At 38.9% G+C, this 12,472-nt stretch overlaps 1 protein-coding gene across 1 annotated transcript in view; it reads right to left on the reverse strand.

Moving 5' to 3' along the window:
* The window catches only part of TMEFF2 (transmembrane protein with EGF like and two follistatin like domains 2), a 668,344-nt gene that overhangs the window by 150,367 nt on the left and 505,505 nt on the right, over nucleotides 1-12,472 (reverse strand). Inside the window, exon 6 of the mRNA XM_088456946.1 lies at nucleotides 11,585-11,733. Within this exon, the coding sequence (XP_088313072.1) occupies nucleotides 11,585-11,733 (149 nt within the window). The remainder of the gene's footprint in view (nucleotides 1-11,584; nucleotides 11,734-12,472) is intronic.

Here is a 12,472-nt window from a genome sequence, read left to right on the forward strand (position 1 = left end):
ACACACATACACATAGCTTGTAGCATGGATCGGGTAACACGTTTTTTTGTTGTAAAACACCCATGGATTACTGCGGAGACCAGCGCTGGATGTAGGTGAGTATGAAATCTTTCTTGCAGGGCCAGCTACCATGGATCTCTACTGGAGAAGGGGACAGAAACTTCTGGTATAGGTAAATATGTGTGAATGGGTAGGTGTATGTAGTAAACTTATACTGGGCACGGTGTGTGTGTTTTGTCTTTTTTTAACTATTTATTTTACAGTGAAATTACAGGTGCCGCATGTCTGCTGGCACTTGTAGTTCCACAAGTGCAAAATGGCAGGCATGCTGGCACTTGTAGTTCCACTGTAAAGTACAATAGTGTTACATTATTTGGCCCCCCTATTACCCCCATACCCACAACTCCAGGGGTATGGGGATGAGCCCCAGGCTTCAGCGTAAGCCTGGGTGCTCGGGAGAGGGGGGACCCTTTTTTGGGGGGTCCCCGACTCCCCCGAGATCACCGGCTTGCGCTGACCGACTTGAGGTGTAATGCTTTGGACCTGGAGCCCCGGTGATTGGGTCTCCGGGCTGTGGCATTGCACCCCGGTCAGTTGGGTCTGGTGCTGGTCTTAAATATAGGGGGTACCCCACATCGTTTTTGCCTCCTATATTTAAAACCAGCACTAGTCCCTGCAGCTTGGTGTTGGTTTCTAAAATACGCTGGAACCCTACACATTTTGTTCCCGTGTTTGTAGAAACCATCACTGGCTGGCTAGCCTGGGGCTGGTTTGGCTTTTGGGGGGGGGACCTTATGTCATTTTTTTTCTATATTTTTACAATTTTTTTTTTAAAGGTTAACAAAAATGGGAATTTTCGGGAAATATTCTAGGGACCCCCCTAATGATGTCTAGACATGGAGGATCACTATGGGTACCCCCATTTTTAACTCATGAAGGAAGTCGGGGTTTATAATAGCCGTGGCAAGTGCATAAATGCGACTTTGAAGAAAGTGGTGCAGAAGAGCATTTAGAAATTTTTTTTGTGAAAAATAACTATGCCCAGCAAATTTGGGGTACTTGAAAATGGGGGTCAGCATATTTTAAAATTGCAAAAGAGACTTGAAAAAATCATGAAAAACCCACTTGCGCAAGGAGCTGCAATGAAAAAAACACCTGGGGCATACTTGGGGACCCCCCCAGAGTCAAGTTCGCTATTTTTTAACTTTGTTCCCCAACATTTATTTAAGTGCTTTTTTGGGGGTGTCCCGATTTTTTTTTTTTGACATAGATCGTTTCAAGGGGTCATTCTAAAGGGTGCAGGCTATTTTTTTTAAACCTGCACCACCAAACCCCAATTCTGCACTTTTTTTCGCCACCTATTCAGTGGTGAAAAGTTATCCCCGTTTTTTATCAAAGACTTTTCAAAACTGCGATAAGTCTCTGAAATTGAATACGGTGTAAAAGTAAAACCTGCGATAATGACGTCATACCTCCGATATTAACGCAAAAACGGACTTATCGCGCCCATATTGAATACCCCTAAGTGTGTTGTTATGTTTCATCCTACATACACACAATTGACATTTCTGCAACATTTCACTGTCTTTCCCTTCACTGCATGACACTGTGTGTTCATTTCTGATGTCATGTTCAAAGCAATAGGCAGAGGACAGAACAGCTGACTTTCACTGTCCTCACAGGAGCACCACATTTACAGGGGGGGGATATTTTAACATTTGTCAAAACCATGAAATTCCTATTTTTTACAATAAGACAGTGAATGAATGAATGATTTTTAAGATGCATTCACCTGGCTTTATATACAGGTATAACATGTTATCATTTATAAACTTCTGAGTGCTGTTGTACAAGACCAAAAAGGTCTATAGAATAGAAACAATGAAATAAGTGAGAATTATGTCATGGACATATTGGATATATATATATATATACACAGTATACAGTCTTTCTTCTAGTTTTTGCTCTTTGCATAACTATTTATTATATGCTGCTGGTTGTAGACCTGATGGGAATGGAACTTGGCAGGCTGGCACCATGTCATTAGGCCCGTCCCCCTAGTGGCAAATTTAAGCAATTTGCAGGGAAATTGTGAGGGGTCGGGGCCAAATGATGTGATTCTAAAGGATTTGCATCATATTGGCTCTGTCTCCTCACGATTGACCAGCGAATCACGGCATTTTCCCATAAGGGAGTGGAGCTTAAGAAGATATTGCCTGCTCTCCAGTTTGTCAGGGGGGTTTCTGGGTACTTAGAACCCCCCTGTGTGTGCTACTGATTAGGGTGCCATTACTAGGAGCACTAAGAGTCTATAGGGATCAGTTCAGAAAAGAGCAAGAGCAGCAACCCAGTACTAGTGCTGTGGCTGCTGCCAGTCATGATAGTACTTCAACATCTACAGGGGAAAGAAATTTTAAGAAAGGGCACCTAAAATCTAAACTATTTCACAATGTTAAAGAAAACATCACCTCAAACAAGGGAAAATTTACTGCCAAAATATTTAAAATTACCAAAATTCCGTACTCCACATGCAGTGGCAAGGAAAGGCTCAGACAATTGCCTTCCTTTGCAAGTGGTGGTCCTGCTACTTCTGTTTAATGCACTAGAATGCCTGTTGTGGAAGCCAGGGCCAAAACACAGTCAGACATCTCCTGAAACCTCACATGCAACAGCTCTTCACTATAAGTCTACATGTGTTACCTTAAATATAGACAAATCAGATTACCAAAAAAACTAAAGCTGAATAAAAAAGTCTGTGTTCACAAACTTTGCAAATTCTTGAATAGAGTTGAAGGGTCTGATTCATTATAGACCACAAATGTAACAGCGCTCGCAGTTGGCCAAATATTGTGTACTTCGCATGTGTATGCATCGCACTGCGCATGCACAAGTGCACCACTTTATTTGCACTGCGATCAAGCAGACCACACAGAGACATTGCAGCGTGATTGACAGGCAGTGAGCATTTGGGGGGGTGACAGGGGAGTGGTCAGAGAAACATGGGCATGTCTGTCCATTTGAATGCTGTAGCATGGGTGTGCATAAATTAGCCAGTGTGATTGCATATGCAGCTTGAGTACTTACTGTGTGCTACAAGGTTAGCAATTTAGTGATGTAAGGGCTGCTGAAATTCTGCATGAGGGGCTGATGTTACTCGATGTTACCAATGTTTATTGAGGTTTGCAAGGTATTACGGATGTGAGATAGCGGTAGTATGAGGCAGTGAGCGCCTTTATGCTGTCAGTGCGATGGCATTGAGATTACAATCATTATCATATTTTCGCAGCAAGTCTGCATGCAATTATGGAGCTACAATCGCAATAGCGATCCTTAATGAATCAGGTCCTTAGTGTGTCCACGAATGCTATGTGTGAATCTGACATTTTTGACACTGTACTCCTAGAGAAGGCTCCTTCCATCATTTACACACCCTCTGCAAATGTGGAGATCAGCAGCAGTATTGAGAATGCTACTGAGGAAGTGCAACAGTATAAGGTAGATATTTGTGCATGTGGCACTGAATATGTAGAGGATAAGAATGCGGTTTGTGTCAAAGTAAGTCAGCCACCAGTGGTAGCAGTTCTTATCCATGATAATAAGAAGGCCATTTTCATGGCTGGGCATAAGAGCATAAAAGCCATCTCTTTCGTGTGGAATTATTTTTACCCAAATCCTGACAACATTTGTCTAGCCATCTATACCATTTGTGAGGCTAAAGTAAGTAGAGGTAGGAACTTTAACCATCTAGGAACCTCCTCCCTGTTATGACAGTTGCAGCTAGTTCATGCAAAGTATTTGGGAACATCTCAAAAATCCTGTACAAATATAATAACAAGCAATCCAGCATCAGTTGCCAGTAGCATGGATAGATACCAGCTCATGCAGGACATGCTTTCTGTTTCCCAAAACATTTCTGGACATTTTCAGCATCCAGCTACTGCATGTAGAAGATTGCAGTGGCTACAAATATCAGTATAATTTGCCACGCCACCAACTGAAGCAAGAGGTAGTGGCCAGGTGACATTCCACCCTTTATATGCTACATTAAATGGAGGAACAGCAACAAACCATGCAAAGTGATTTCATACGGAGAAGAGGGGTAATGTTCCTTAGTCCAGCACACTGGAGAATACTATCTGTTTTATGTAAGCTACTAAAACTATTTAAAGTAATAACTAATGAGGTGAAATCAGACATAGCCAGCTCGAGTCAGTCCCTTAATAAAACTACTGGAAATGTAGCTACAGAAATTGAAAAAGCAGATAAAAATAAGTTATTTCCCTAAGTATGTAGACTTGTAAATCTACTTCTGTATTTGCATCACCAGGACCAAAGGGATGTAAACATCTTGCAAATGGATCACTATGTTTTGGCAACCTTGCTTGTTCCTAGGTTTAAGTTGTACATAATGTCTGTCTTTCCAAATGACACAGATCTTAAATGATGCAAAGAGCTCCTTGCCAGAAAGTTGTCAGCTCAAATGGCACATGACCCAATGATGTCTCCTGTTTCAGTTTCTCCTGCAAATGCTTCTGCTAGGAAAAAAACTGACCTTTTCCAAGAGACCCACTGGTGGTGAGGATGAGTCAACTCAGCACACCAGAGTGAAATGCCATTTTGACATCTGGTTAGGCTTAAAAGATTTGACCACATTTATTGACACCTTTACCATTACTCAATCTGATACACTAAGCATCAATAGAGTGATGGAGGTTTATTTTAATGATAATGTACAAATTAGCATGTTACACAGGCCTTTTGATTACTGGGTGGTGTCGAAGTCAAATAATTGGTTATGATCATTTGTAATTATTATCTGATGATCTAGATGTTTATGGGCTGATAAATAGTCAAATCGGACGCTACTCTGCATTGGAAGCAAGCTGATGCGCACAAATATATATATATATATATATATATATACAGTGTATATATATATATATATATATATTTAAAAATGCAACTTTTAGCCAGTGTATAGGAGACAGGTTCTGTGTATGTCTGTGGCAGATAATTGAAAAACACAGACATACTGTAAGGTGCAGACGAGTGTTTTAAATGCAAAATTAGAAACCATTGTCATAAGTCTGACTATCATTGTATGCCTAAAGGAACTAACATTTACATTTCAAATAGGCATTGTCTGTCATTTGTTAAAATATAAAATACATACAGCACGTTTGCATGGTACACGACACATGCATGCAGTACAGCATTTGTGCTGCGTTCAGACGCACAACACACACTGCTGAATTCCTGTAAATATCTCATATTACTTATGCAAACACATATAGAAAACGTTCCCTAGCCTTAATAAAAGGGTTTGTTAGACAATCATTATGGTATAAAGTGTGCATATATGATATTTAAGGTATACAACATGGTAGACATGGCATGTTTGGTACTATACTGACACCCTGTTTATTTCCAGATATTCAAGTCTATCAGCGAGGGAGTCGCATCTTGCATTCGATGGTTATGGATCATAGGAAATTATTGGTTAGAATGTATACTCTGTATGTAGTGTCTTAAACCAGTTAAAGAAAGACAATGTAATCTCAAGACATTGTTGGAGAATTGGGACATACCCCTAGTGACAACATATGAACTGTCCTATGAACTACAGCATACTACAAAGACCAAGAGCAAGAACCAATGTTTGTCTGTCTACATTGTTGTTATCTGTGGTCTGTAAAGTATATAGCCTGCTTGCTGATCCCAACATACAGCCATTCTCCTTGGATGACCACAGGCTTCTGAACTGAGGACTGTATGCTGGGACCAGTGTGCACGCATATGTATTGAGCTGTATCTTATTTTCTGTATTTAATTGTCTTTGCGCTAATTGTGCTAGATCAAAGCATGTACCTTTCTTTTTGAATGCAATAAGAATTTTTGTGCTTTGGAACCACAATTATTGTCTGGACAGCGATTATTTCTCTCTAGCAATTTAGGGGTATTCACAGAGGATGAAATGGGAATTTAGAGCCCCTTGTACAAACTAGCTTTGGTGTACTTAACTGCCCATACTTCAGTGTGTACTCAGAAAGAGCATTTAGCATTGCTGGGAACCTTGTGAGCGATCTGTGTAGGAGGCTACTTCCTCAAAATGTGGAAAAACTCATATGCATAAAAATAAACTACAAATTCTATGAGGAAGACGTTTGCCGCCAAATAAGACAAAGTACCGAGATTTCTGTTAAGGTGGATTCCATGGGGGATGAGCTAATATTATGTGATGATGATGTTAAGACTGATGAGGGTAAGGATTAGGATTATAATGGCATCTTCCCACTGTAAAGACAATTAATAACACTGTTAGCTGCCTTAAGCCCACTGGTAGCTAGTTTTGTGGGGACCCAAACAAATCAAGCACTTCAGCCATAAAAGTGGCAGCCTCTTTCGCTAAACTGCTTGGTTTGTTAACCTGTGCTTGTCCTTTTTGAAATAAAACATAAGGGTGGGGGGAAGGGCTCAAAGACATTTCCATCATGCACCACTTTTCATTATGGGCTTTGCTAAAACTGTGTGTGTTTGACAGATAGTGTATATTACTGTACCTTACAGTGTTGCTTTTCATCTTGTAATGCCATCCATTTTAGATGTTTGTTTTTTAATTATGTTTTATATTTCCCTAGTTTGTTTTTTTGTAATCAATCAATATCTCACTCACTCAATCAATCATTGCTTTACCTGACTTCCACTAAATACTCCACCTCCGCCTTTGATCTAGTTCTTGATTGATGGAAACATTGTATAGTATTTTATAGTTTATATTAAACTTCCAACATGTTTGCCACTATGTTGCAATTGTTTCCTAGATGTGATATATTATTTTTTAAACTGCCATGTGTTTCTGCCACTGCTTTGTCACTTAGTATAGCCAGTCAGCTTGCTGCAGCTTTTGGACAATATGGGTGAAAACAATTTGGTACGCTGTGAGGTGGTCAAAATTGACTGGAAATTACTGGAAAATAATGTTATTGAGGTTAATTATAAGAAACAAAAATAGGCCCAAATTACATGATTTTTACTGTTTTTATAATTTAAAAAAATTCCAGATACACAACCAAAAGGATGTTTTTTGCAAAACCAAAACCAAAACACAATGATGAATTAGAACCAAAACACAGGGGTCTATGCACGCTCGTGCACGGACATACTTCAAAGTATTAAAAGCAACATTAGCCTTTTAACATTTGCTTTGATAGTGAAAATATGCATCCAATATTAAGGAGCAGCTGCTGGGAAAACCAAAGTCACAATGGTCATGATGTTTTAAATAACAATGATCCGATATATATCGATGACCGATTTATATATATATTTTCTATAAAACTGTGTTGGATAAGAAAGTATTAAATAGATGTAAATGCCATAAGTGTGTATTTGTACCAGCCTTAAGGAATCTGCAAGTGATAACTAACAGGTGTATATGTGTCTCTATGTGGGCACAGAAACAGACAAAATCTCAGGTGCACAACTCCAAATCATCAATAATATATATAAATTAGGGGTGAGCGGGTTTGGTTTTACCCGGATCTTTTTATTGGCTGTCGCCGAACATGTGTTTTGGATAGCGAATAAAATCGAGCCAAATTTGCGGTAAAGTGGCGATAAGAACCGAGTAAAACCAAGTAAAACCGAACCTGCTCACCCCTAATATAAATGCAATAAAATTTTGCAATCAATAGAGGTTTTTAGCATAATCATGGCCATTTATATATATTATTGATGATTTGGAGTTGTGCACCTGAGATTTTGTCTATTTCTGTGCATGCAATTAGTCTCAACAGGTAGCACCTCCCTTTGTATATATAGTCAGGTTGTGCAGTCCAGAAATCTTTTCCATATACTCCATTTAATGTGCTTTATTGCACATCTGAGGGAAAGTAGACGCCCTCATTCTGGACTAGCACCCTTCCTTATTGGTTTAAAAGCATGGAGTATGGTAATGTATATGCACACTGTATTAGGCACAATTCTAGGTAAGTCCTACAAGTTATATACTGTAGTGCAATTTTGGTTCATTTTTGGGGCGTGGGTCCCCCTGGATTGCGTTGGTTGGTCTGTCTCAGGGCACTGCAGTATAACACATTTTCCTTTATAACACATTTTAACCCTTCACTGTGTGTCTAATATATATGTACTTCACTTTTTTATTTTCATTCTTTATATGCAGCAGCAGCTGCTCCTAACTATCTCTTTACACTGCACTTTTCTTACTATGGTGGTGCCCTGGTGCGGCTTAGCCTGGACGGTTTTGGGGGTCCTGCGCCCTGGATTTGAACCTTAGTATGTTAGGGACCTACCCGAAAGAGGTTACCTGGATATGATGGGTAGGCCCATAACCTTGGCCATTATTATGCTAAAAACCTCTATTGATTGCAAAATGTTATTGCATTTATATATATTATTGATGATTTGGAGTTGTGCACCTGAGATTGTCTGTTTCTGTGCCTGCAATTAGTCTCATCAGGTAGCACCTCCCATTGTATATATAGTCAGGTTGTGCAGTCCAGAAATCTTTTCCGTGTCTCCATGTGGGTCTGCAGCTGTTCAGAATAACACAAACAACCTTATATACTCAGTCTACGGTAAACTAAATTGGTGATTTTACAAACTGCTTTTTAGTTGAAGCATGTTTTAAATACAAGTTAGTGCAAACATGAAAAAATAAATCATACAGAATACTGTGAGACCATGAAATGATAACTTTAAAAGTTAAAGAACACATGGGCCCTGATCCAGACCCACTCGCTGCCGCAGGCAGCTCGCAGGGTCTGTGGCCATTTTTTTTTTTTTGTCTCAAGGCCGCTAGCAAAGCTGTGCGTGTCGCGACCATCAGGCTCGTGACGAGACCCTGGGGTAGGGTCTCGGCTGCCGCAAGCCCGAGTGGACTCCCTGCTCTAATAGAGCAGGAATTCCGCTACTGACATCAGTAGTGATGTCAGTAGGTCCTCCCACAAATGGCAGGCATTCCTAAGGGAATGCCTGTGTTTGTGCAGCCACCCCCTCTACCCGCCTACAAAACGGGGCGAGCTGTTACTCACCATCGACAGCCGGCCCGTATTATAGCGAGCCCCGTAGCGACTGAAGTTCAGTCGTTCGGCGGGGCTCGCGCATGCACACACCGGAAGCAGCACATGGACAGTGGCCAAACATCGAGCCACTTGCGAGCGCTGTGCGCTCGCGAGCGGCTCTGAATCAGGCCCATAGACTGATAAATCGAGTCCATGATTGTTGCTCTCAAAGATGCATTTCCATGCCTTTGTTTTTTGCAGTTGTTATTTATACGAAGTTAAATGCAACTTTAAATTTAGCCCACCAGGCATCAATAGCAAAGATGCATCATTTCCAAAATTTGCACTTACAATTGGGAATGAATGCAATGTAGCATAGATAACTGCTCACAGGACAGTAGGGATAATCAAGATTTTTAAAACTGCCCATTTTCCTATGTTCGTGTGTTTGGGTGTGCAATTTCACCCATCCAGAGAAGTATAATTGACAGATACAGTGTGGAATTGCCAGCAACAAATGAACTCAAAGATTGCTTTGTCAGAACTTCACACATCTGTGAAATTACTTCTTATGCTGCAAATATATTTTTTATTTTAGCTCAGCAGAATTTCATGGGTCTACAAATACTTCCAAATATATTTCTGAATGTTAAAACATGTACTCTTATACTGTACTTATATTATTACTTTAAAATGGCGTTATTTTCCAAATATATACTGACTTGGGTACTCATTTAGATTTTTTATCCTAGGCTGTGCATTTTCTACAGTGTATATGCAGACAAATCATTACACATACTGTATGTTCCTATATCTTTTTGTGTTTTAATGACTTGTATCTAAGAACACTTGGGGAAAGGGCAGGATTAGACAAGGATAGGCCTTTACAGTAATTACATACAGATGTGTTCTCATACACCTGTACTTTTTGCACCATATAGTGCAAGACGTATGGCACGACTTAGGTGCCTTACTACGAGAAGTGATTCTCGTACTTAGATAGTTTTTCACAAATTTTGTGTCTTATGCACATCAATTAACATATTTGCTTATTGTATCCTAGGTATTTAGGATTAGTATTTTTGTTGCAAATTAATTGGTACAGTACAAAGTCACAGATTAAGCCTAAGGATGTGTGGCAAAAGGCATGGTGTGGGCCACTCATATCATACCTCTGTCTTTTACCCTTTTTACCCTCTGTCAGTAATATGGGTACCCATTGCATTAATGAATTAATGATATGAATAAAAAGCATATTTTATGAAAAAGTCTCTTGCAGGAAGCTTGGTGCGGTTTTAGTCCTAAAGTCCATGGTGCACCAAACAGGGCTACTTAGCACAATTTAAGGATAGGTGTATATGGACACATCTGTAGTCACATAACTGCAATACAATTAGACCAGGGCTCGTGCTATAATATCCAATGATTATGATGACTATCAGAAGCACTATTTAGCCACTTCTGATTGGCTGATTGCATATTGACAATTCCAGCTGATACTATTTCATAATTAGCATAATTTCTAAGTGTTTTTTTTTCAGGGGGGGGGGATTTTTTATATTTCATTTGATTGCATTTTAATTCTGCATTTCTATGTGTATTTTGTCAGTTTTGCATGTTTTAATAACTGTCAGGGCACAATTATTTCTTGTGTATATGATAGTTCATTATATTATTACTAGAAAATAGACACGGCATATGCTGGGTAACCTCAGCCCGTCCCCGTTCCAAACTATATGACCCCCTTCCTGCGCTCTCATTGTTCCCTTCCCGCTAAACTTACTGTTCCTCCTGTCATCTCCTGCTAATCTGCTGTCTCAGTTGCTGTGGTTGGAGCTGTTGGTGATGGTGAGGGAGGTGTGCCCACTCTTACTGCACATGACGGAGACGGGAAATGGCTCCCTTGATTACTATATAGATTATTATATAGATGTGGTATACAAATAGGTTTATGCAATACAGTATCTCTGCTTTCTCTATGCTTAAGCTGGCCACACATCTAAAGATTATCTGTCCAACCAGCCAACTAGTTGATTGGTTGGAATGAAAATCTGGTAACGTACGGGAGTAAATGATGATCAGCAATCTGCTCCTAAATGCCAGAAAACAGATGAAAATGGTCGTCAGATAAGTGTGTTAAATGTTTGATGTAAACAATTTGTTCAAACAACAGTTTTTGTCCATATTCCTGTGTTTGGGAGCAAGTTGCTGATTGTCATTTGCTTTCATACCTTACCAGATTTTCATTCCAACCAACCAACTGGTTGGCTGGTTGGACAGATAATCTGTAGATGTGTGGCCAGTTTTACTCTACACCATTGCAGGGCTTACAATGCACCTGAGAAAACATACTTGTAAATATCCTTTTTTCAAAATGTATCTTTTTCCTGCAAGCTGTACATTCTGAGCATATATTTGCAGTTTTACATATATAAAAATGATGCAACCAACTAACCAACCAACCAACCAACCAACCAAACATTCGTCAATTTCCAGCAATTGATTCATATAGAAAAAAAAATGGAAACTGCTTTTAAAATGAATTCTGCTACAGGCATTACCTTGACATCGACCCAAATACTTGACTTCAATTTTCTCCTGTTTCTGGCATGATGCCTCTTTGATTTGACATGGATTATCGTATGATTTGCCATCGGAAGCACACACTGGATTGAAACTGATGTGAGAGCAGTCGATATTACATACACACCTATGAAATCAGGAAAGTACAGTAGTTTAGAAAAAGCCTGCACAAATCAAAATAACAAAAGTTTTGACCAAATTTAGACATATTGTAGTTTTATTATCAGAAAAGAAAAAGACTTAGCCTAATTTGTTTTTTATTATTATTATTATTATTATTATTATTATTAGGAACCAAAATGTAAAAGTGTACTTACAGTAATCTTCTAAATAAAAGAATGGTTTAAAATGACATTGTAACAGTTACAAATACTATATCAATATTAAGATCTGTCCTTGAAAAATATTAAACCATTAACTATGTCTATTGATCTATAGCATTAAACTGTATTGTACAATTAATATTGTTGTACAATTTATATTATTGTGAATAATGGATGCAGTCATTACTGTTTTTTTTAAATTCTTCTCTGGTTTTTATAAAGGGAACAAAGCAAATGATTACAGATAAGACATACATTTCCTTAATATAAGACTGCATATCGTGTGGGCTTTTTGCAGGTCACGGATCTCTGCAATGAGTTCAAATATCCATTTTAATTAATAGTAAGAAGGTCATTATTCTTCAGGTTATTCAAATTTTTTAATGAAGTGATCACATTGGAACACTCTGATTATACTAGTATATGCAGCAGTTTATACTTGTGTGCTATAAGTTCATAGTTGTATAAGTGGAAGACATAAAATACTATCTTATAATATTATAACCAATTTCATAGTGCACCAAAGTTAATCAAAACAAAACT

Source organism: Taudactylus pleione, unplaced genomic scaffold (genome assembly GCF_031769625.1).
Source record: "Taudactylus pleione unplaced genomic scaffold, aTauple2 ptg000728l, whole genome shotgun sequence".
Taxonomy (NCBI): domain Eukaryota; kingdom Metazoa; phylum Chordata; class Amphibia; order Anura; family Myobatrachidae; genus Taudactylus; species Taudactylus pleione.